Source organism: Anabrus simplex, chromosome 7 (genome assembly GCF_040414725.1).
Source record: "Anabrus simplex isolate iqAnaSimp1 chromosome 7, ASM4041472v1, whole genome shotgun sequence".
NCBI classification, from domain to species: Eukaryota; Metazoa; Arthropoda; class Insecta; order Orthoptera; family Tettigoniidae; genus Anabrus; species Anabrus simplex.
The window spans coordinates 293,714,544-293,741,260 of NC_090271.1; the positions used below are offsets into that span (position 1 = coordinate 293,714,544).

The 26,717-nt window shown below is 38.3% G+C and overlaps 1 protein-coding gene across 1 annotated transcript in view; it reads right to left on the reverse strand.

Moving 5' to 3' along the window:
- Positions 1 to 26,717, reverse strand: part of LOC136877587 (fatty acid synthase) — a 426,680-nt gene that overhangs the window by 102,315 nt on the left and 297,648 nt on the right. Inside the window, exons 24-27 of the mRNA XM_067151746.2 lie at positions 26,180 to 26,255; positions 21,347 to 21,499; positions 17,449 to 17,628; positions 2,088 to 2,286 (exon numbers count right to left, since the gene is read on the reverse strand). Of these exons, the coding sequence (XP_067007847.2) occupies positions 2,088 to 2,286; positions 17,449 to 17,628; positions 21,347 to 21,499; positions 26,180 to 26,255 (608 nt within the window). The remainder of the gene's footprint in view (positions 1 to 2,087; positions 2,287 to 17,448; positions 17,629 to 21,346; positions 21,500 to 26,179; positions 26,256 to 26,717) is intronic.

Genomic DNA, 26,717 nt, shown 5'->3' on the forward strand with positions numbered 1-26,717 from the left:
CTTCTGTCTTAGTTGCACTTGGTTGCAGCTGCCATTTATGGAAGTGCATACTAATGGTAGTTAAATATCTGGTCAGGATTATGGAAGTGCATACTAATGGTAGTTAAATATCTGGTCAGGACAGACTCAGTAATGTCTAGATCTTTGTGACTCATAGTTAGGACCCACTCATCAGTTTATTCAAACTTCCAAAACAAGGCTTCGGGCTTGTCAGCTATATATAGGCTAATTAGTAGAGGGACTAAGATAGATCCTTGCTGCAAACCATTGACAAGCTTCTTTTGTGCATAACACTTAAGCTTCTATTGCTGAGCATGGCATTGATGTGACTGCCAATTTTCAAGCACAGGACAGTTCATAATAGTTTATATATTGTACCGTGCCTCCAGACTGTACCACAAGCCACTGTTAGATCAATCATGTAGCTTTAGTCTGCTTTTCTTTTTGAAACTTGCTTCTATAAAAGTTGTCTAGGAAAGGACCTGTTCTGAGCAGCTATAAGTTGGATGGAAACATGCTTGTTCAACAGGAATGTTCTGGAAGAGCCTGTCACTGATTCTACTGCATAGTCACCTTACCAAAAGCTTGTAGAGAAAGGTTTGTGGTTCACTGGTTGGTATTCCTGTTTGTAGAACTGCTATAGTTTTAGTTCTTTTCCTTTCATGTGCAATGTTGCCAGTTTGGTGAATGTCTGTTTAGAAAGCTGCTAACCAGTTTTTCACAAACTTCCTGGTGTGCATACAAAATTATGAATACTAGGCATGTTTTTTAAATAAGGGCCGTTTTGTTGTAGACACTAGTAGTTTGCACGCACGTCACAACGATCGCATGTATTGTGTGTCGGCATGCCTCGGGAACAACAGTGCTCAGTTGCAGCTCTGTTGCTACCCTGAATGCTTCTGTTCTGTGTTTGCTCAAATAGTCAAGATTATCGACTCGCCTGCCCCGTGCGAGGTTCGGTCAGTGATGCGTTTTTTGTCGGCAAGGAACCTGTCTGCTGCAGACATTCACCAACACATTTGTGAAGTGTATGGTGCTAATGCTATGAGTGAAGGTAAAGTGCGTAAGTGGGTACGAGACTTCAAAGATGGCCGTGACAATGTCCATGATGAGGCCCGCTCCGGTCGCCCATTTCTGATCACAGACGATTTGTTGGCTTCAGTTGAAGCAAAGATTCATGAGGACAGACGCTTTACAATAACAGCTCTCTTGAACACCATTCCTGACGTGTCTAGGTCAGTGCTTTAGAAAATTGTTACTGAAAACCTAAACTTTAAGAAACTGTGCTCCCGTTGGGTATCTAAACTCCTAACGGTGGACCACAAAAACAAAAGATTTGAGTGTTCGATGACGTTCTTGACTCGTTTTGCCAATGATGGTGACGATATGTTGAGTCAGATCGTAACAGGAGACAAAACATGGGCTTCGCATATCATGCCCAAATCGAAGCAATAGAGCATGGAATGGAGACACACACATTTGCCTGTAAAGGTGAAGGCCAAACAGACTCTGTCCCAATGATGACGATGAAGTGAAAATGGCTGTTAGCTGTTGGTTATCAGAGCAGGCGGCAAGTTTCTATGAAGAGGGTATTCAAAACTTAGTTGTAAGGTATTATAAGTGTTTAAACAAACTTGGTGGCAATGTTGGAAAATAGAGTCAAGTATGTAAAATCTGCCAATAAATGTGGTGTTTGAAAATCGTCTTTCGCATCACAGCACAGACTAACTTCAACTGATTCCAGACCGTGTTGCAATCTTAGCAGCATGAGCGGAACCTGACACCATCAGTTCCACAGTAGATTTGATCTAACAAGCTACATGAGTGTTCGAAAATGTCTTTCTGCTGCGTGTTGAAATGATAACATATGTTGACACAGAAGCCAAAGAAAGCATATCTAATACATCAAGGAGGTGCCAGCATAAATACACCAGTTAATATTAGAAATATAACATTGTTAGATTTTTTCTATGGCACGAGTGATCACGGGATAAAAGAAAGAATTACAGTATGATAGTGTATAAATTTAACAATTTTTCACATAAGTCAAATATGTCTGTGAATGTTTCTACTAAGTGGTTACTTACCCATTTGGTGGATCTTGGTAAAATTGTTTTTGCCAAGTTGTATCATTTGGCCAAATATTTTGATACAATGGAAAGTAGACTTCATCCTTTCATCAGTGATATCACTGATTACCAATGATACTCCTTTTCCTTGTGTGGCTTCAAGCAGTTGAGATTCAAACAAGGCGGTACTGGCATCCAAAATTTGACTATCCGTGAGCTGCAACATGTTAATTTGTCTATAAGAGTATCATCAATCAGTCTTTTGCCAGACCTGCTAATTGGTGCTGTTGATAAAAGAGGAGGAAGTAAATATGGATAGCCATGTTCAATACTGATCATAAAAATCAACTAGTGTGCCATTTTAGACATTGAGAGTGCTAAGGAAGAAACATGTAAACTTCCCACTACAATACTGTTTCATTACTCAGAGGATACATCTTATGACTAAGTGCACAAACGTTGTTTAAAATTTGGCTAATCCGCATGTACGTAAACATAGTTTAAATTTAAGGACTGGTTAGAAGGAACCGTGGAATATCATTTTTAATCAATTTTAGTTAAGCATGTTTAGCTGGCAGTGGAATTAAACACTAGCATGATGTTTAACTTGCTAGCGAAGAATAGTGAACGCACTTCGGTGATTTTGTGTTTCTTTTGTTAGGAGGAGGAATATTCATTTCTTCTTTGGTGACAGTACTTATTAGAAACATGAAAGAACAAAAGAGAAGAAGGTTGTCCAATTTTAAAGATTTTGAAATCGAGATTGAGCATAATTAGTGATCAGATACAAAGATGTCATTGAAAATAAAAAGAGAGATGGAGTCACCATAAAGCAAAAGCTATAATATTACTTACATCGTGTATAATCTGACCTGCTACTCTTCTGTGCATGTTAGTAGTATCACCTACAATTGTGATAAAGGAACCAGTTGCATAATACCTCATTGCAGTGAGCAGTCTGTTGATAGCAGAAACAGGATAATTTCTCTGCACTGGAAATTGTAGGTTATTTTGCATTGTTTCCAGAAGAAATGAAACTGCTTATTTAGATAAACGAAACCTTTCCACAAATTTCACATCAGTAAGCCCTTCAAAAGTATCACCTCTCTCTACTATTATACCTTATTTCCATTCTGTTCCAGATCTCCAAATCTGGTAGCCATTTTACCTTCACTGCTAATCACTGTTTATGTTTGTTAACCGCTCGAACTTCACTGTTTAACTTTTAACCGACAATAATCAAGGATTTAAATAATAATCAGGAATGATGCTCCACAGTTTCATTTAAACAAGGTTTAGGAAGAACCTTAAAAGCTGATTACAGCAAACAAGGTTCGTGCACTTGGCCATTTTAATCTCATACTAGCCGAGGTTGTGAGTTTCACAAATAGGAAAAGTATCTTGTAAAAGTCCTCTGAGTTTTAATTACTGCGTTGATGGGATAAAAGTTCGTTTTGGAGATCATTGTAGGTATCTAGGTGTTAATATAAGGAAAGATCTTCATTGGGTAATCACATAAATGGGATTGTAAATAAAGGGTACAGATCTCTGCACATGGTTATGAGGGTGTTTAGGGGTTGTAGTAAGGATGTAAAGGAGAGGGCGTATAAGTCTCTGGTAAGACCCCAACTAGAGTATGGTTCCAGTGTATGGGACCCTCACCAGGATTATCTGATTCAAGAACTGGAAAAAATCCAAAGAAAAGCAGCCCGATTTGTTCTGGGTGATTTCCGACAAAAGAATAGCGTTAAAAAAATGTTGCAAAGTTTAGGCTGGGAAGAATTGGGAGAAAGAAGACGAGCTACTCGACTAAGTGGTATGTTACATTACATGTTATAATTCTCATGTTAGGTCCGTATTGAAATGTACGTAAATACAAAGTATGTTACAAGTGTTTATTTATATATCCACCTATTCAATACAAAGAGATCTTTTTAGAAATTAAATATTATTATAAAATGTTAAGGGACATGTTTCGCCCATATTAAGGGCATCATCAGCCTCAAATTCAAACCTGTATGGTGAAAATTCAGGATCCTGATTGCTCTTACAAGCCATAAAAAGAGGATATCATTACAGGTGTCAGTCTAAACATACAAAATATTAGAATGTCCTTGGCTAAAATTGCAGTATCAAGCTGCATGTCATAAGTTCACATGAATATACTTTCCGGAGCGTTGAAAAACTTGTTGGGGTAGGGCAGTTTACTGGAAAGTATATTCATGTGAACTTATGACATGCAGCTTGATACTGCAATTTTAGCCAAGGACATTCTAATATTTTGTATGTTTAGACTGACACCTATAATTATATCCTCTTTTTATGGCTTGTAAGAGCAATCAGGATCCTGATTTTTCACCATACAGTTTTGAATTTGAGGCTGATGATGCCCTTAATATGGGCGAAACATGTCCCTTAACATTTTATAATAATATTTAATTTCTAAAAAGATCTCTTTGTATTGAATAGGTGGATATATAAATAAACACATGTAACATACTTTGTATTTATGTATATTTCAATACGGACCTAACATGAGAAGACTGAGCTGTTTACTGCCCTACCCCAACAAGTTTTTCAACGCTCCGGAAAGTATATTCATGTGAACTTATGACATGCAGCTTGATACTGCAATTTTAGCCAAGGACATTCTAATATTTTGTATGTTTAGACTGACACCTATAATGATATCCTCTTTTTATGGCTTGTAAGAGCAATCAGGATCCTGATTTTTCACCATACAGTTTTGAATTTGAGGCTGATGATGCCCTTAATATGGGCGAAACATGTCCCTTAACATTTTATAATAATATTTAATTTCTAAAAAGATCTCTTTGTATTGAATAGGTGGATATATAAATAAACACTTGTAACATACTTTGTGTTTAAGTGGTATGTTCCGAGCTATCAGCGGAGAGATGGCGTGGAATGACATTAGTAGACGAATAAGTTTGAGTGGCGTTTATAAAAGTAGGAGCACACTGACCCGGTGTGTAACATCTGGTATGGGTCCCAGCTCAGGGTTACGAGTGAAGACCTCAACAGCATCTACGGCGGAGAAGGTGGACTTCGGTACGGTGGAGATGGCGGAGGGGGCATACCCGTAGCGTCTGTACTCCAGAGGAGTGGCTACGAAAGGCGTCTGTCTCCATGTTAGGGGCGGTCTAATTTTGAAACTGGCAGTAGGTATAAAATGCCTTTGGGTGTGGCGAGCCCATCCTAACAATGGCCTATATGGACAAAGCAGATATGGTGCCTCGGAAAAGGTTAGGGCGTCCCCTGCTAAAAGCGACGCGCAGCTCTTCAGGTGCTGGGGAAACTGTGAAAAATGGGCAACCAGCACCAAACTACATCAAAATTGCAACAGTTAATGTACTGACACTGACGGGAAAGACAGAAGAACTGGTTGACTTCATGATAGAAAAAGATATAGCCATACTTGGACTGTGCAAGACCAAGAAGAGGGGTACAGGGGAGATCCCTCTGAGAGAAGGATACAGGCTGTATTACAGCGGAGGACCTGAAGCAAAAACTGGAGTGGCCATCATACTTAGAAGGGAAATCCAAGAATATCTGGAATATACAAAGTACGTCAGTGATAGGATGATGATGAGACTCCAGTTTGAAAATGGCGTGAAAGATCTATTTCAGTTGTATGCCCCACAAACTGGTTGCATAGATGAACATCTAGAGGACTTCTTAGAGGAAGTGGAGAGAGAGATAGAAGATAAGGAAGTACTATTGATGGGAGATCTAAATGCACAAGTTGGAATGGAAAGACAAGGAAAGGAAGATGTTGTAGGGCCCTTTGGATATGGAAATGTAAATCCAGAAGGCGAGTTGTTGGTAGATTTTTGCATGAGGAATCAAATGATTGTTGGAAACACCTGGTTTAGGAAGAAGAACAGTCAGAAGATTACAAGGTATGGCTGGGGAGACAGACGAACAAAGACCATGATTGATTATATAATCATAGAGAAAGAACACCGGAAGAACCTTGTAGATGTAACAGCCATGCCTGAAGAAGCCTTTGGTGGAGATCATAGAGTTGTGATAGGAAAATTGAAAGTTGGAAAGGTTGAAAAACCTCAATTAAGAAGAGAGAAAAGAATTAAAGTATGGAAGTTGAAGGAGAAAAGTATACAAGAAGAATTTCAAAGGGAAATAATACCCTTGGTACCCAGGACAGAGGTGGGGAATGTTGAAGAGGAATGGAAAAGATTTAAGGAAGCACTGGTTGGATGTGCAGAAAAGGTGTGTGGTAGAACATCAGGAAATGTGAAAGACAAAGAAACACACTGGTGGAATGATAGGGTAAAGATTAAAGTGAAGGAAAAGAAAATGGCATGGAAAGCATGGAAAACATCTAAGACTGAAGAAAGTAGAAGAAAATATGTGGAGGCAAAGATTTGGCCAAGAAAGTAGTGGAGGAAGAAAAGAGGAAAAGCTGGGCCTTATTTACACAGACATTGAGAGATGATACGCAGGGCAGCAAGAAATTACTGTATGGTATCTTAAGAAACAAAAAGAGAGATCAAGTAAACACCAGATTTGTGAAGGATGAAGGTGGCATAATTTTAACAAAGCCAGAAGAAATAAGAAATAGATGGAGAGAATATTTTCAGAAGCTGCTGAACATAAGAACGGATGACAGTCATTCAATGGACGACCAGGAAAGGCAATTAATTGACGAAGAAATGGATAAAGAAATTACAATGAATGAAATTGAAATGGCAGTAAGAAAGATGAAGAATGGAAAAACTGCTGGAATAGATGAAATTTCAGTGGAGATGATAAAGGCAGCTGGAGCTGTAGGCCTGCAGTGGACATATCGGGTTCTCAGGAATGTCTGGGAGAATAAGGAGGTCCCTGAGGATTGGCAAAAAGGAATAATCATCCCAATTTTCAAGAAAGGTGATAAGAAAGTTTTGAAGAACTACAGGGGAATTACTCTAATATCCCATGTTGCTAAGATAATGGAAAGGATACTGGAAAGTAGAATAAGGTTGAGGGTTGAGAAGCAGATACAGGAAAATCAGTTTGGTTTCAGAAGTGGAAGGTCAACAATAGAACCCATTTTCATTATGAGACAACTAATGGAAAAGCATTGGGAGTACGGGAATGATATGGTGATGACATTCATTGATATTGAAAAGGCATATGACAGTGTCCCTAGGACAAAAGTTTGGGACAGTCTGGTGCAAAAAGGAATTGGACAGGGATTAATAAAAATGTCATGGCATTGTATAAGGAATGTTGTAGTTGCGTGCAAACACAAGATGGCAGGACAAGTTGGTTCAAAATAACTAGTGGGCTGAGACAGGGAAGTGTTCTATCACCAATCCTGTTTACAACAGTAATGGATGACATCATGAGAACAGCAAAAGCAGCATATGGAGGAAGAGAAATGAACATGATGTTATTTGCAGATGATATTGTGATTTGGGGAGAAGACGACAGGAAGGTTCAAGAACAGTTGAATGTGGTGAATGGGAAGATTGAAGAATGTGGATTGAAAATAAGTGTAGAAAAGAGTAAAACTCTTGTTATGACTAGAGGGGAGAAAGAAGGGAAAGGTCAGATTAGACTTGCAGACAAGCCCCTGGAAGTAGTGGAAACGTTTAAATACCAGGGGAGTGAATTAATGGAGAATGCTCGACTGGATGCTGAGATTAGTAAAAGGATTCAAGCTGGAAGTTGTTTCTATCATAGTGTAAGAAATATGTTATGGGACAAAGATGTGCCAATGGAAGCAAAGGATACTATGTACAAGATGTATTACGTACCCATAACAACTTACGGAGCAGAAACTTGGACAATGACAAAGAAGGATGAGAGTCGAATACAGGCGGCCGAAATGAAATTCTTGAGGAGTATGATACAGAAGAGTAGAAGAGACAAAATAAGGAATGAGAAAATCCGGGAAGAAATTGGAGTGGAAAAAAATGAATGATAGAATAGAGAAGAGCCGACTAAGATGGTTTGGGCACATAAAGCGAATGAGCGACGAAAGAATGCCAAAAAAGGTGATGGAAATGCAAATCCAAGGAAGGAGAGGCCGTGGACGACCGCGATTGAGATGGAAGGATACCATCCAATGCAGCATTATAGAAAGAAACCTGAACTGGGACACAGTGTTGGAGGAGGAGTGGTGGAAAGACCGAAGAAAGTGGAGAGGAACCATATTTGCCCCTACCCGGCTACAGCTGGATAAAGGGAAATGATGATGATGATGATGATGATGATGATTATAAAAGTAGGAAAGATCACAATATGAAGATAAAGTTGGAATTCAAGAGGACAAACTGGGGCAAATATTCATTTACAGGAAGGGGAGTTAGGGATTGGAATAACTTACCAAGGGAGATGTTCAATAAATTTCCAATTTCTTTGAAATCATTTAATCCCTGATGTGTGGATAGATTATGTCTTTGCTTAGACATGATAGTCTTTGGGGTTTTGCCATTTTAAAGGAAACACAGAGAAATTCTTTACATGGAGAATGCATGTAAGAAGCCCTAGGAGTAGGAAATATGTTTACTCATCTCAGACATTGGAAAAATGTTTAGCTATGCAGTTAGAGAAGATTGAGGATGCTTGTCTGGCAGGAGGAAGCAGCCAAATGATATTTGTTCGTAAAAGCCAGTTTCCAGATTTAGAAGATGTTCTGGTGAAATGGTTTAAACAAGCTCAGGCTTCAAATATTCCTATTGACGGAACAGTGATTCGGGCCAAGGCATCACATTTAGCTGCCAAAATGGGACTATGAAACTTCAAGGCATCTAATGGATGGAAGGAATAAACATTCATACAAATCTGTACATGGGGAGGCTGCCAGTGTCAAGATTGATACTATTCAGACTTTGAGAGATACTACACTGCCGAAAAAAAAAGAATTATACCAGGTGTATGCATAAGTTTTTGCCATTTATTTTGGTAAAGAAAACTCAAAATTTTCAAGGGAAATTAATTTTTTGTTTACTCAAAATATTGGCCATCGGCTACTACACACTTTGCCCATCTTTCAGGTAAGTTATGAATACCATGCCAGAAAAATTGCTTGTCTTTTGAGGCAAACCATCCATCGAGCTATTTTCCAACTTCCTCAAAATTCCTGAAGTGCTGCTCTGTGAGTGGCGCATGCCCCCTTGATGTGAAGAGGTGATAGTCAAATGGCGCCAGGTTGGGAGAGTACGGTGGGTGTGGAAGGATGTCCTATCCAAGCAATTTCATGAAGTCTTTCACTGGTTTCGCTGTGTTAGACGGCATATTGTCTGGCCCATTCCATTCATATTTCGATCAATGCGTGATTTAAATTAATAATTTGTTAGCAATAGCATTGTGCATTAATGGCTTCACCGGGCTCCAAGAGTTCATAATACATAATACTGCTCTGGTCCCACCAGACACAAATCACCACGTTTAAATTGTCTAAATCATGTCTCGCATGTTCTAATCGATGCAGTGTATTCACCATATGTTTCTACCAGCAAATGATGACTTTCCACAGCCTTTTTCTTTTGATTAAATAAGAAAAACAATGCTGCTACAAATGTTCTTTTTCAGGCACAAATGTTGACATGATCACTGAACGATACAACACAGATGCTAGTGTTTGGCGGACTCAACTTGTGTGTGTTGGTAGGTTAATGTCAGATGAACAAACTGACGTATGTGTCAAATTCATACGCTGCGTACTGTTCGCTGGTGCCATATGTTAGTGAAACTGGAAAAGACTTATGCATACACCTCGTAGCCATATTGATGTTGTTAATGGAAATAAATTGGGGCTATTTTTCCAACTTTTTCTTGATAATATGTACACGTTCAAACACAACGTTTGGAGGTGAACTCAGTAAAGAGACTAACTGTACTATTATGCTGCAGTAAGAATGGTATCGAGAAATTGATGCCTCTCATAAAAAGAGAAATGGAAGAATCTGTGCAGTTTTAAGAATGTAAGTACCGGGTGTTAACAATTAAAGTTATGGTATTCAGTGCAGTACAGCACGGCCTGTAATGATTGTAGGAGTCTGAAATTTCATAGATATGCTAACTAAGCAATGCCCTCACGAATTATGCTACAAGAATGATTAGTTCCAAGTTTTTCCCCTAGGCAAAAATATGGTGCTGTAAGCAATGGTACGGGTCACAGAAAAATGGTACGAAAGATCAAACACACGATAATGGTGGTTCTGGGAGGTTTATTGGCTTTTACGGTTACAAACACTGTTCAGTATGGCCTCTGAACTCAGCAACATGCTGCATACGTAACACGCATGGTTGACAGTTGCCCGCAGCATATTGTATGGAAATTTGAGCGACATGTCATCATATGCTAGACTTTAGATCAGACAGAGACTCGACATGTTCCTGATAGACACAATGTTTCAAATATCCCCACAACCAGAAGTCACATGGATTTAGGTTGGGGGACCTGGAAGACCATGCATCTGGAAAATGCCTAGAGAAATGCGGTTGTTACTGAAGGTTTCTTGAAGCAAATCTTTTATCTGATGAGCGATATGTGGTGTTGCCCCATCTTGCATGAAAATAATGGTGTGGTCACAGCTGTGTTTCTGCAAAGCTGGAATCACGTGTTGCACAAGGAGGAGCCTATAATGTGCAGATGTCACTGTAGTCCTAACAGACCTATGAGGGGTCATCTCCTCAAAGAAAAACAGACCAAGAATGAAGGAGCTTGTAAAATCACACTAAACAGTCATGTAAGCTGAATGCAATGGTTTTTCCTGCACAATGTTTGGAGGAGTCGACAGTTCTGTGCATTCACTGCTCCCTCTAGAGTACACAGAATATTCCCCGGACACATGTTGTCCACTTCCACATGCACCAGAAACCGAAGGGCTAAGTCATAGCATTGTGCAACATCTTTGAGTTTCAGTTTGTGAACAGTGTGAAGTTTGTAGGGAGACCAGTGTAAAATGCACCGCAAAATCTTGTGAACTTATGACTGTGGTAGAGACAATTCACGTGACACAGCTCAAGCACCGGTAACAGAATTGGGAGAATGTACTACGTGGTCAGCTACAGCTACAGCAACTTCATCAATAGCATCCATAGGGATGGGCCACCATACTCATCCTGGTGCGACACCTAATCCACCTGTTTCCTCGAAATTCTTAATCATTTTCTTCAGCCTATTACTTGTCATGGGACCTCTTCTCTGCTGTTTCTGTCAGCAATATTCTGCAATGCAACATTGCCATTGCTGCCATTCTGATAAAACAACTTCAGTAGTAGTGCACAGTCTCTCCTCCCAATAGGCATTATGTTTCACACGGAAAAATTCAACTTTTGTACGTTACAACAAAGATTCACTTCACAAAAGGAACCAACATGCATCACAAAGCAACAACCAAGGAACTGACACAACATAATTCTACCAAAAGAACATTTTGATGTCAGAGTTATGGAATATTGCATGTTCTGGCCGCTTACAGCGCCATATTTTGGCCTGGTGGCAAAACATGGAACTAATAATTTTTGTGGCATAATTCGTGAGTGCATCGCTTAGTTACCATATATATGAAATTTCAGACTCCTATGATCTTTACAGCCCATTCTGTACCATGCTGAATACCAAAACTTTAATTGTGGACACCCGGCACTTTTCCATGCCAGTACGTGACAAATACCAATGCTTGGATGATGTAATAAATTTATGACTACTTCTTGTGATCAATTGATGCCATAATGGGAGCACGGCAGAGTAAAATCGTATTGTTCATACTGCACACCCAATTGATACATCTTATTTGAGAAATATAAGTGTAGCGTTTCTTCCCGTGAACTGTACGAGCCATCGCCAACGGCTAGACAAGGGAGTCATCCAGTGCAATGAGGCAGAATTATAGAAAGATGCTCGTGCAAAAGACATTGGCTTTCCAGGAGACGGCTCCATGTCAAATCTAAATTCTGGATGGCATTTATTTCTTAAAATGTGCTTGGGAATCTGTAAACAAGACCACAATTCAAAACTGTTTCTGCGAAGTGCAGATGGTAGACAAAATTCATGAATAGCTGATGACTGATAAAGACAGTATTGAGCAAGAACCCAAGGATGAAAATGAAACCGGTGAGACCTGCACAGCAGTAACAACGCATTCAGAAGAGGTAGAAGCTATAGACAAAGTGCGATGTTATGTGTTAAGTTTTGTAGTGGATGACTGTGTAAAGAATCATGTTACCAAACTCGATACTCTTGTATGTAATTTGGAACGAAACTAGAAGCAAAATTTACTTCAGACATGTTTCTTATACACAAGAGATGATGTTCAAGTACTCCGTGTATTTTTAAACATGTATTTCATTATTCTGAATCAAATTCATGACAATTTTTGTGCATTTTTATGCAAATATTGGTGTCCATAATTTGTGATTCTAAGAACGTTTTTCCTCGATGTTTTACTATGTTTAAAGTGCACTATTATTATAGTTGTAAATGTTTATGTCTTTGTTTTTATCATAATTATTTTTATGTTCAAATCTAACCTTAAATTTAAATTAAACATTAAATTAAACATTGTTTTCATTCTTTAACATGTTTCCTGTTTACAATGTTTTATTTTTGGTCCCCATAAAAATGTCCTAATCAGTTGTGGCTGTAAGTGATGTGAGTAAAGAACTGGAATCAATGAGAAGTTTTTTTGCAGATGATGTTATACCGTATTGTATAGTGTAATAAATAAGTTACAGGATTGTGAACTACTGCAAAAAGACCTCGACAATGTTGTGAAGTGGACATCAAGCAATGATACAATGGTGAATGGGATGAAAAGTCAGTTTGTAAGTTCCAAGTTTCCTGTGTTGGTGGTGTGATAGTACTTATGTTTTAATATAAGGAAAGATATTAATTTGGTTATTCACATTAATTAATTCTATCATATCTCTGCAATAAACAATTGAATTGCGGGAGAAAATTTCTACATCCATAATATCACATCTCAACTGTGATACCACTCCTGATACAATATTCCTTTCTTTACTATACTTCTGCATCTTAACAGCAACAACTTAGTAGAATTCTTTCTTGACTTTCAGCTTCCTGTACACGCATCGCCACTCCCTAGCCTACCCAGTTTCCCTGAACATACTTCCCTGTAACTCTTCTAAACAAACACCCTTTCTTATACATACACGTATGGTTCAAGTTAAGGCCATTTGAACACAGATCCTTATCTCCTGCTCATCCTTTAGTATCAACAAATCTCATCCCAATTTCCAACATACCCATCCATAGTTTCATTTAAATCCTCGGTCTCCCTCCTATCAGTATCCCTGATAAACAGTATCCCAATGACAACAATCTCTGCTCCTTTAAGCTACTCCTGCACTATCACAACAAGACCCCTCACATCTGCAACTATGTTTGTTGCTATTCCAGCTTGCCTCTCATTGTTGGTTAAAATTAAAAGATATAAATTTCATTATGACTGATCCGTATTAAACTGTGATTACAATAGTGTTTAAATATTTATTATTAAGGTCCACCTTTTCAATACAAACTGTACAATGTTTTACATTACATTTACGTTCAGGGACTAGTTTTGACCTAACTGTAGGTCATCATCAGCCTTAAAGCAAATCAACACAAATATATCGAAGAAAATAAAATGTAAAGACACAAAGGTCTTAAAACCTGTATATACAACTCATAGAATTGAAGTTAAGACTGGTTACATAAAATAAAATTCCATTGAAAGTTCAAGCAATTTAAGACACAGTGCAGTGTTAATGACATAAAAAGTGATATATACATACCATGTAAGAAATTAAGGTAAGGTTCAAGAGATGCAGTGCACTACGTTAAAAAGTTGTTCTTTGATAGAGATTCATAAAAATCTGGTGCACCGCACTACATTAAAAAGTTGTATACGATACAGATCCTTAAATTTCTGGTCAAGGATGATGCATAGAAGTTCAATAAAGGCTGGCTCCTTAAATATGTTGCTTTCTATTCAAAGTTCAACTGACCCGAAGTCACACTGTCTTCTCAAGATACTGATATATTCAGTATACATGAATGTGATGCATGATGTTAGAAAGGCTCTTCTGTTTTAAGAATCGTGAAAGATGATGATTGTTGCACATGGAGGTCTAAATACATAATGGTAATTAAAGGTGGTTGGATTTCGCAGTTCAATGCGGACTGTACAGTTGACCTGGATAAATGACAGCTAAGATAGAAAGAGTTATCTTAGGGGGAAGAATATACTTAAATGACATATGTCATATGGGAATCACCTCGTGTTGCAACAAGTTGAGTGAAGCTGGAAATGAAGCATGAATGAGGAGTGGAGTGGGTGAGGTTTTAACAAAGCCTTGAGAAGGAGGAGCAGGGAGGAAGAGAGGAGAGAGGAAGGAAAGCAGAAAGAAAGGGGGTCAAGGCGGGCCTGAGGGATTCGGGAATACAGACGATTGCCTAAGTAAAGTACTGTGAATAGAACGAAAAATCGGACCTTGACTATTTGTTTTTGTGTTTCTGAAAATATGAATGAGCAGGTCAAATAGAATATTCGGTTTTTCGGAAATGTCATTAAGATTGTAATTTGGATTAAAATATTGGTCCAAATGTATAAAGCAATTTTCTGCTGTGTTAAGGAAGGGTCCTTTATTCATAATTTTGAGGATTTCCATATCCTGCTTAATGTCAGTAAACTTGTGATTGTAATTGTGCATGTGTTGTCCTACTGCTGAAAATTTATTGTGTTTTAGGGCATTGACATGTTCTAAGTATCTTATGTTAGAGCTCCTTCCAGTTTGTCCGACATAAGAAAAATTACAGCTGTTGCATTTTATCCTATATACTCCTGATTTAGAAAAACTATTAGTCTTATTAATAGAAGTAGAGAGGTGAAAGATTGTTGCGTTATTATTGGTAGTTCTAAAGGCTATTATAACATGCTGTTTTTAAAAAACATTAGTGACTTTATAAATTTCTTCATTAAACAGTGAAATAACTATTGTATCAATTAAGTTTTGCAATCATACGAATATTGTTCAATTCTTTTTTAAGATCACTTTTAGGCAATGGTACAGTAAAAGCTCAATAAACTATGCTATTGTAGGCCGCTCGTTTATGGATTTGGGGATGTGAAGAATCTTGTCGAATTGTAGAAGCTGTTTGGGTAGGTTTTCTGAAAATATTGTATTTTAAGGAGTCTGGTTGTCTAATGGTAGTCAAGTCTAAAAAATTTATTCTTTGTTCATTTTCAGATTCAAATGTAAATTTTATGTGTGGGTCAATATTGTTGAGGCTAAAAAGAGTGGTGGCAGCGTCTGTTGTGCTCTCATCTAAGATTACTAAAGTATCATCCACATATCTAGCCCAAAAAGGAATATTGTCAAAGTTATTATTGTTATCAATCTTAGTATATTCTAAAAAGTCTAAATAAATTTCCGCCAAGATACCCGAGGCCAGCGACCCCATGGCCAAACCTTCCTGCTGATAGATAATGTCGTTGAAAGTGAAATAGTTATTATTTAAAACTAATTTCAGGATAGACATAAAATCTTGTATTTCTAAAGTACTTAGGTGGCTGTATTTACTTAAATTGTTTTCTATGATAAGGTGTAATTTAGACGTTTGAATACTAGGATACATATTTACAATGTCGAACAAGTGAAGAGAGTGATTAGATTGGATACAAAATTTATTTAGTTTCTCTATCAATTCTGTAGTTTTTCTAACAGATATTTTGGATAAAAAATGATATCTTCTTAAAAAAAACTTTTGAATGAATTGAGATGTCTTATATAAAGGACTTGGTCTATAATTGATGATCGGGCGAACAGGGACGCCGGGCTTGTGTATCTTAGGAAGGGCTTTAGCAGTGGGAAGCCTTGGGTTCATACTAGTTCATTTTATTTTTTCTTGATCTATTAAAATGAACGAAGTATTCTTTAAAGTTTGCTTTTTATGAACCTCTATCAAAGAGCAACTTTTTAACTTAGTGCACCGCATCTCTTGAACCCTACCTTAATTTCTTACATGGTATGTATATATCACTTTTTATGTCATTGACACTGCACTGTGTCTTAAATTGCTTGAACCTTCAATGGAATTTTATTTTATGTAACCAGTCTTAAATTCAATTCTATGAGTAGCGCATACAGTTTTTAAGACCTTTGTGTCTTTACATTGTTTATTTTCTTCGATATAATTGTGTTGAAATGAAATGGCGTATGGCTTTTAGTGCCAGGAGTGTCCAAGGACATTATTTGTGTTGATTTGCTTTAAGGCTGATGATGACCTACAGTCAGGTCGAAACTAGTCCCTGAACGTAAATGTAATGTAAAACATTGTACAGTTTGTATGGAAAAGGTGGACCTTAATAATAAATATTTAAACATTATTACATTGTTGGTACCAACGTGAAAAAACACCACATTCTGCTTACCCTCCTCCTCCCCTTCTACTTTCCTCAATATGTCGTAACCTAATTACTGAATAACTCTTTAGCCTGGTTCCTTTTCCTTCACGTACTTTCCCCATAACTGATCAAGTGGCCATGCAGTTAGGGTCGTGCAACTTTGAGCTTGCATCCGGGAGATAGTGGGTTCGAACCCCACTGTTGGCAGCTCTGAAGATGGTTTTCCGTGGTTTCCCATTTTCACACTAGGCAAATGCTGGGGCTATGCCTTAAGGTCATGGCCTCTTCCTTCCCACTCCTAGGCCTTTCTTATCCCATTGTCACAATAAGATCTATGTGTGTCAGTGCAACATAAAGAAAAAATCAACCTTTCCCCATAAACTTATTTGCTAACATTGGAGTCCTCTATGACCAGAGCCTCAATCCCACCCACCTCATTAGATCTCCTCCCCTTCTGGTCTCCCTCATCAGGTGGTGGTGATTTTTATTCTTGAGGTGTGCAGAACCTACTTCCTCCTCCCTTTTCTCCCTCTCATGATTCTCTTCAACCTCACTCTTGTTATTCTCTACTCTACGTTTCCCTTCCCTCTTACCTTTCCCCTCCTCTGTATCACTTTCCCATTTATCTTCCTTCTGCTGTTCTCCCCCCAGTGACTCATACGTATTCCTCATCGATACCTCTCCTGAACTCTGCCCCTAATAAGATCCCTTAGCCTTCAATTTTCTTCCCCCACTTCTTCCCTTTCTTCCCCTGAGTCCTGTTCTACCGTACCTGGTTAATTGTTTGGAGGAGACCTTCCTTCATCCCTGTCCTCTGTTAATATCCTGATGTCACTATTAATAGTCATTTTAATAGTTAAATTTATGTTCAATACTGTGGAGGTGAGGACTTGAATGGTGTGCTTCGTCATAATGGCAACTCTTCAAGTGAGAAGCAATTAAATAAAAATAAAATATAATTACATCTTCATACTATGGTAACTCACCTGTGGAAAATGTTTTTTGATGAGCTGACGCTGTTGCTCAGAAGTGACAGAAGTGAAAACTGTAGCACCAAGACTAAGAGCTAACATGATGGCAGCTTGACTTGTAACAGTAATACCAGAGTGGATGAGTACTTTGTCCCTGCTGGATACATTTCCCAGCAGCTTGAGAGCATAATAAGCCTAAAGAAAAATAATAATGAATCAGTGGTCTTTGGTCTTGACTGGGGAATTGAAGGATAAGAAGAAAAATAGATGAACATAGGAAAAGGAGATATGAAAGGTTTATGCAGGTGGTTGAAGCAAAAGAACAAAGATTAGCACAGGAGGAGAAAAGAAACATAATTTGTATAATATACAGAATGTTTTGAAACAACGAGAACCAGGCATATGAGATTAGAGGGTTGGTCATATTTGAAAAAAAAATGTATATCTCATGCCATTGTTATTTTATCAGCTGCTGAAGTTGGCCAATCGAATTGCTTTGTGAGCAAATTTGAATGGGCTTTGCAAGGCGGTGTTGCTAAATCTGTACTTGGCTCTTGACCAGCTTGAGAGCTATGCCGGGAAATCAGCATCAAAGGCAAACACAGCGTAAATTTCAGCCGGTGTCACCGTAGTGTGCTTGCTATGCCGCTATCCTATCAGGTCGGGGTCTGTATTCAGATCCCTCTCCTGGCGACGTTTTTCTCTGAATACTGAAGTTGGTCTTAAGCCATGTACATGTTCAGTAACATCGCCTCGCAAAGTACATTTGAATTTGCTGTGAAGCGATCTGATAGCTAACTTCATCAGCTGGTAAAATGACAACAGTGCAAGATATTGAATTATGACCAACCCTATAACACTCATATACCTAGTTCACATTGTTTCTGACCACTCTGTATATTGTGACAATCTCACTACACTGAAAAACTGAAGATAATATGAGTCTGCCTTGTCAATACTATACAAAAAAATGTGTAATACATATTATCTAATCATACAGGGTGTATCCGTCATGATGTTACAAACTTTTAGGGATGTTGGAGGATGGCAAATCAATCAATTTCACATAAGGAACTGTAGTCTGGAAACGTTAGAGTCAAAAGTTATTAAAACCCAAGTTGTTTAACACGCGAGAGGTTGCACCTGCGGCAATTTGCCGCACTTTTAAAATATTTATTAATAATTTCGTTGCTAGCCGCTTAGGGCACTCGTTTCATCCCTCCCTCCCTCTCTCCTGCCTGACGTTGATTATCGTCAGTGAATTGCCTGCTGCGTTCCAGAGTAGTTTAAGTTTTCTTTTGGTCTCACATCTGCCGCGGCAAATTGCCTTCGAGCAACCCCTCGTGTAGTGTACACTTACATGACTGCATTTCCAAGAAAGTTTCTTAAGTAAAGTTCATGAGCTTTATAGTGGCTTTCTATGAAGTGTGGTGCTGTAGTTTTATCTTGAATTGTGACCAAATCATTCATTGAAATGTACAAATGCAAACATTGAAGCAATTTGCTCACATGTGACCTCTCGCGTTCTTTAAACACTCACGTAATTTTACCAGATTTTGCAAAAAAATTTAATTCATTTTTTACATTGAGAAAATATTGTTACTGGGTAATTATGTTAGTACTAGTTGAAAGCCAGTTAAACAGGATACATACTTATATTTTAATCAGAGCATTCACTACAAAAGGAAAATAGCAGCTCATTAGAATATTAAGCGTGAGCAATTTGCCTTCACGCGACCTCTCGCTTTCTAAAACGGGTGCGACCTCTCGCATGTTAATGTCCATCTGTTTCTTAATAGACACTGGGATGTCAGAATTTCATCCCGCAGTAGTTCTTTAACGTGCCGGAAGCCAACAGCATGGGGTTGTCTATGAGACACCTGTCGAGACTGAAGAGGATCTCTTGACAAGAATTCTCGCTGCCTGTGACGCTGTTCAAACCACATCAGGGATATTCTAAAGGCTATGACAGAACTTTGTGCGGCGATGCCATGCCTGCATTGACGTAGGGGGATGCCATTTTGAACATCTTTTTTAAATGGAGCAGCCTGTGAAACTTGTGCATGTAAATGAACTTAAATGAGTAGAATTTTGCTTAACTCAAATTGATCCACTTTTTGTCCTCCATCATCCCTGAAAGTTTGTAACATCATCACGGATATACTCTGTAAATTCACTCTATATGTCTGTAATAGGAAAGGAACAACTAAGTATATGAATATATATCAAAGATAGGAATAAAGAAAACACAAATGAACAAAGTGAGCATGGGAAAAGGGAGCAAAATGAGAGATGAGAACAAATATGAAAATGTAGAATAGAAGAAAAAACTTATGTTTTGAACTGAAGCCAACAGCCGTAGCCGTGTTGAAACACCGGATCCCGTGAGATCTCCGAAGTTAAGCAACATTGGGCATGGTCAGGAGTTGGATGGGTTGCCACGCGCTGTTGGTGGGGGGTAAGGGAATGGAGGAGCGGAAAGGAACTGGTCACCCTACCGCACGTAAACTCCGGCTCAGGAACACAAAAGGAAAGAAAACTCAGGTGTTAAAGCGTGATTTTTATCATCTTTTGAACTGAGTTTTTAAATATACAATTTTTATTTTTTATTTTTGCTAGTTGCTTTATGTTGCACCGACACAGATAGGTCTTATGGCGACGATGGTATAGGTAAGGCCTAGGAGTTGGAAGGAAGCGGCTGTGGCCTTAATTAAGGTACAGCTCCAGCATTTGCCTGGTGTGAAGATGGGAAACCATGGAAAACCATCGTCAGGGCTGCCGACAGTGGGATTCAAACCCACTATCTTCTGGATGCAAGCTCACAGCTGCGTGCCCCTGAATATACAATTTTTTAATTTATTTTTTATTTTTAGAGCTTCTATTGCTCTTTTTTTTTTAGCCCAGATTTGCTGTGCAGGAGTGAAGGCTGAGTGGACTCATGATATCTTATTCAAAAGCTGGAGGTAACAAATATGAAAGTAGCAAGAGTGATTGGTGGTGATATAGATGCTGATTCCAATAGGAAACCTGAAATATTTTGTCCCAAATGAGTTAATTTATAATACCAATATAGTTGGTCGGTTATTAGACATTAAAAATGTTCCAGCTAACTCATTCCTGGTTGACAGCATTTCACCCCAGTGTGCTAATTTGGGCTCATCAGTTGGTAAAGAGGACATCTACCAAGATGCAAGGCTAGTGCATACATGCATCTGATCAGAGGCAGATCCAGGATTCCCTAAAGGGAGGGGCTAACAAAAAAAAAAAAAAGATACCACAAAGCAAAAATGAGTTATTGGAACATGAAGGTGCCAATTTAAAACAATGCAGATGATATTGTTTAGGACATTGCAGGAACTTGCTTAGTTTCACAGTGTGGACCAAAGACTGAACAGCTGTTTCCAAACCAATGATAATTTTACTTCTTCTCAAAGCCACGCCTAAGGCAACAGCTTTAGGTACTTAATGTCTCACTAACTGGTTCTTCTTATATTTGTTCCTGAAATACAATGAAGCTAACATGTCTTTCTACCCAATGAGTAAGGAGGAAAAAATGGTTTTAATTTGGTCCTTTTTTGACTCACTGATATCAAGTGAAGAGCAGACATTCTTTTTGCAGAAGCAGAGACAAATGTTGTTACTGATGAGACACTCCCTAACATATTCTTAATTTGCCTAATATCACACCTTTTCGCAATGCACAAGCACAAGTTCAGTTGATCACTGAAGCAATATATGTAAAATGCCTGAGGTTGTTCATTTAAAATCAATGCTTGGGTTCCAATAAATTTACCTGACATATTTGATCCAACATCAAACCCCTGAGCCCAAAAATCTTGAAAGTTTAATCAAACTTTTCAACTTTTAAATGTAACTAGAGCGGTGGGGTTTGAAATTTCATCACTTAACTCACCAATGTGTATGCTTCAGGTACTGTGGCTGCCTCCTCCAAGCTCCAGGATGATGGGACTGGCCATATTAAATGCTGAGATTCATTCAGAGCTAGACCCATTACTCTTTCTCCTTTGCTATTCACCCCAGAAAATTCCATGTAGGAGTGGCTGCCCTAAAACACAGAAAGAATATTTATCATTTATTTCTTTCTTTCTTTCTTTCTTTCTTTCTTTCTTTATTTATTTATTTATTTACAAAACACAAGGACAACTACACTAAGCATATTTCACTAGTACTGTCAACAGACTAATTAAAAAATGTAAACTTTCATGATAAAATATAACAAAAGATAACAAGATCAGGTACACAGCCTACTAATAACAACTGTCCAAATCAAAAACCATGAGAATGTCCATGTTCGTAGCCAAGTCATCGTGGGTCAAGATGGCAGTATAACCATTTCACATCAACTTATCCTTAAGAGACTATTTACACCCCTCTCAAATATACTTTTATTTGATGCTACTGTATATCAAGCTCTTATCTCCTATTAATAGTGTTAAAGAGAGTTGGGAGGCAGATTAGGAAAGACCGTTGAAGTATTGAGTGTTGAGTGTGGAGAATGTGGAGAAGATTTTTTACATTTTACTTTACGTCGCACCGACACAGATAGGTCTTATGGTGACGATGGGATAGGGAAGGGCTAGGTGTGGAAAGGAAGCAGCTGTGGCCTTAAGTAAGGTACAGCCACAGCATTTGCCTGGTGTGAAAATGGGAAACCACGGAAAACCATCTTCAGGGCTGCTGACAGTGGGGTTCGAACCCACTATCTCCTGAATGAATGTGGAGAAGATCTTTCATTCTGCTGGAGCGGGAAGGAACATGGAGAGAGAGAAGAGTGAGACAAGATGTTCCGAGCGGTAATGTCCATTTAAGATCATCTGGAGGAAACTTGGTTCAGATACCTGTTGCCTGATGTGCAGCGGTGAAACATTTATTGCCCTTAATACTGCTGCATAGACAGATTTCTGAGTTTGGAGTTTCTCTTCCTAACAATTGCAGCAAAGAAGGACACTGCTTTGTCTAACTGGTTAATACTGAAGGGGGAGGCTGTTGTCCAAATCGGAGAGCAGTAGTTCAAGAGAGGTTGAATGATCGTGAGGAGGAAGTGATGAAGAGCAGTGGGATCAGAAATTTCTGTGAAGTGGTACAGAATGCCTAGTAATTTCATAGCCTTAGTTGTATATGGTTCTTGAATTGTAATTATGTATTGAATATTGAATATTAAATGCTTAAATGCTTAAGCTGTCCATGCCTCCTTGGTGATGTAAAATAAGCAACAATGCTGGCAAATCTGATATTCCTGTCTAGTCAAAGCTGTACTGGGATTCCAGAAAATAAATGGAATAAAGAGGAAGGTCTGTTCATGAAGACATCAATAAAATAGGCTTTGATCCTGCTGCCCTCTGCTACAATCCGCTCAGACTATGAGTAATAATGGAGCCAGTATATAATAAGAGCTACACTTGAGGAATGGGATGGCGGACTTGTTGTTGGTAAGAAAATATCCAACCTGTGTTATGCAGACGATACTGCACTCATTGCTAGTGATGAGAAGGAAATGGCAGAGCTCATTTCTCTTGTCAAAACTGTCAGTGCTCAAATGGGACTACAGTTAATATGAACAAGACCAACATAATGATTGCTGACAGAGCTGAGAAATTAGCCAGCACAGACATCCTCAAGGAATTGGAGAATGTCTTAGAAATTCTATACCTTGGTCAGTCATTTCCAGTTCATGTAGCTGTGCTCTTGAGATAAAGAGAACAACTGTGGCCAAAAAATGTAATGATGAATTTGTCCCAGTTATGAAAGGATTGCTCTATCTTGTTACCACTGAAAATGAGAGTAGTATCCAGTCTGGTATTTTCATTTTTTTCTCTATGGAACTGAGACGTGGACTCTTCATGTTACAGACCTGAAGAAATTAGATTATTTTGAAATGTGGTTCTGGTGAAGAGTATTACGTATACCTTGCACCAATGATTCCATTATAAACCAGCTCAACTTCAGAATCAGATTATCATCAGTATGTAAACAAAGAGTTTTACAATACTTTAGACACACTATCATGATGTGGGAATGAGAGCATAGAAAAATTGAACATTCTTGGAAATGTTCCTGGCAAGAGAGATCATGGATGAGTTCCCACTCGATGGTCGAACTTTAACAAGAGTATAATTTGGTTGAACATCTTTGATGCAGCACATCTGGTCAAGGACTGCAAGATATGGAGACACCTGATCAATAGCCTCCTTTGAGATCACAATCTGGAGAACTGAGGGAACAAGAGATATTATGTATAGTATTTAGTATTTTCCACACAGGTTATTGGCACTGGCCCATGCCATGGAGATGGGATGGAGATCAACTACCTTCTCTCCCTTAAAAAAAAAAAAAGCCAGGCTGAGTGGCTCAGACAGTTTGGGGTGCTAGCCTTCTGACCCCAACTTGGCAGGTTTGATCTTAGCTCAGTCCGGCGGTATGTAAAGGTGCTTAAATATGTCAGCCTCGTGTCGGTAAATTTAGTGGCTGGACAAAATTCTGGCACCTCGGTCTCTGAAAACCGTAAAAACAAGTAGCTAGTGGGATGTAAAACCAATAACATTATTAATATTAAAAATAAAAAATGAAAAAATTACAAAAACTAGGGGCCCTCTTTAGGTTCTGGGTCTCAGGCCTGCAATTTCATGTGGGCCACACTCCTGACCAGATTGGGGAGTACAAATGAGCTTGCTGGGAGCTGAGAAGAAATTAATGTGGAGAACTGGGATTGATGAGGAGAGAGCCAAAATATTTGAAGATGTGGAGATTGCCCTTGTCCCTTTGTACTTTCTTTCTTTTGCTCCCTCTTCCCACTATGAACTGTTACTGTGTTTATCCTATTATGTGCTTCTTTCGATGTTCCTATCTTTATATATATATAAACATATATATATAAACATGACTATCACCACCCCAACTGGTGGCCATGATCATTAAGGCATTGAAGTCTAAACGGTCTGACACTGTAGTCAGCCGATTCGAGTCCTGTTGGTAGAAAGATTTTCACCATCAGAATGTTGGCTGGCAGGGTAGGGGAGGTGGTGGTACACAATTTCTAATCACTAGATTGCATGCCAAAAGCCTGGATTAAATTCCAAACCTCTCCGCAGTGCTCATATGGCGTGAGGGCATATGACACTGTTCATGGTGATTCGTCCACTACATAGGGCCGTTAAGCCTTGAACAGACTTCTTGGAGCTATTCGTCGGGAGTAGGCTATGTGCCAACACAGAGTTTCACCCTCTCCCTTCCTACTATCAGATATTGATGTAGCCACAAAGAGGCACACAAAATGCTGTCAATTGTGTACACTGTTTTATTTACAAGTTATCTACACACACACACACACACACACACACACACACACACACACACACACACACACACACACACGCACACGCACACACACTAATAAACTGCCATCATCAACAAAAAAAACTACTATGAAGGATAAGAAGAAGACTGGAGACTGCAGCACTTGCATGTCAACCAACTACCAACATAACAAATTCACATACTTAACTTCAAACACTCGGCTAACACGACTTCCACACAAGTCTCGTTAAAACAACTCAACTCTACCCTCAAGACTGCCTCTTTATAGACGTTGCCTGGCTAGGCTTCTAGAAGAATATGATACAACATGTTTTCTCATAATTTCAAGAGTCTTCAATAGCCTATTTACAATGTAAGAAATTTTTGACACAAATCTAGTCACACATTGCGTTGTTCTTGACTTACTACAGTGTGTTGCACAATGTTACATTGGATTATACATCATATACAGTATACAGGTAATAATAAATTATATACTACTAACTACATGTTCTTATGTTAAATAAACCTATATTAATATACATACAGCGGATGTTTCGTGACATAACCTCACAAATAATACAATCGTCTGTACATAACTACATAAATAATACTAATACCAATAGATATAAACAACTTCAATACCACACCTCACAAGTAGTAATAATAATAATAATAATAATAATAATAATAATAATAATAATAATAATAATAATAATAATTTGTCGAGCTTGATACTTTCATTATTTATCCATGGGTTAGAGAATATCGTTTCCAAGTTCCACTAGTCTATTGCACTTGCGTCAATATCACATGATTCATTTCATCTCATTGACTCCTCCGATGAGGTTGACGTCAGGAAGGACATCCGGTTATAAAAACCTGCCACGACAGATTCATCTCACCTCATATCTGGCCCCGTAGAGAAACGTGACAAGGGTTGACAAACAATATATGACTATCACCACTGTACAATGAACTACAGTTCTTTTTTCATCAAGAGTAGTATGGTAAGTGTTAGTCCAGCTCCTTGGCTGGTCAGTGTAGTGGGCTTTGGTGCAGCAGGCCCTGGGTTCATTTCTTGACAATGCCATGGATTTTAACTGCATCTGATTAATTCTCGTAGCATGGGGACAGGACGTTTGTGTTCATTTCAGAACACACATTAATTTACAAACAACACATCACACTACTAACCACCACAGAAACACAGAATAGTGGGTACACCCCTCCTAATAGGGCTGACATGAGAAAGGGAATCCAGTTGTACAGCTGAGCTTAATCCACATACAGCGCCGACCCCAAGAAATTGAGGAAAAGGGCAAGAGAAGAGTTTGGTAATTATTTGGTACAACAAGGGCTCCACTACTCCTACTAAGGTAGATAGAGGATTTAAGATTTATAAAAACAAACCAGCAGTATATCTACTTACTAGTTCATGTTTCTTTCCTTCTTCTCCAGATTCCGTGACTATCGGAGCTGCATAATGGACGTCTATTTCTTTCAAGCTAGTAACAAAGTAGAATAAAGTACATTTTAAACTTCCAGTCAGATAAAATTTAATATTTGATCTAATCTACTCTTTTATACAGTAAAGATTTGGATGCACAGTACATAAACCTCCAAGGGTACGCAAAGGTAGATATTAAAGTTTTCAACTCATTCCAACTATAGTCGCTGAGAATCACAAATACCTATATGTATGAGAATTTAAGGACAACTAGTAAGTAATGATAAAAATATAATAATAATAATAATAATAATAATAATAATAATAATAATAATAATAATAATAATAATAATAATAATAATAATAACAATAGCTTATATGAATTGTCAGGCCTTATAAACAGAGTATATTTTATATATTTAATGTTTCAAATATCTAATAAATATTTTCCTGTTTTTAATTTTCACACCAAGTACTATAAAGATCTGTACCAATTTAGATACATGCATACATGCCTTCA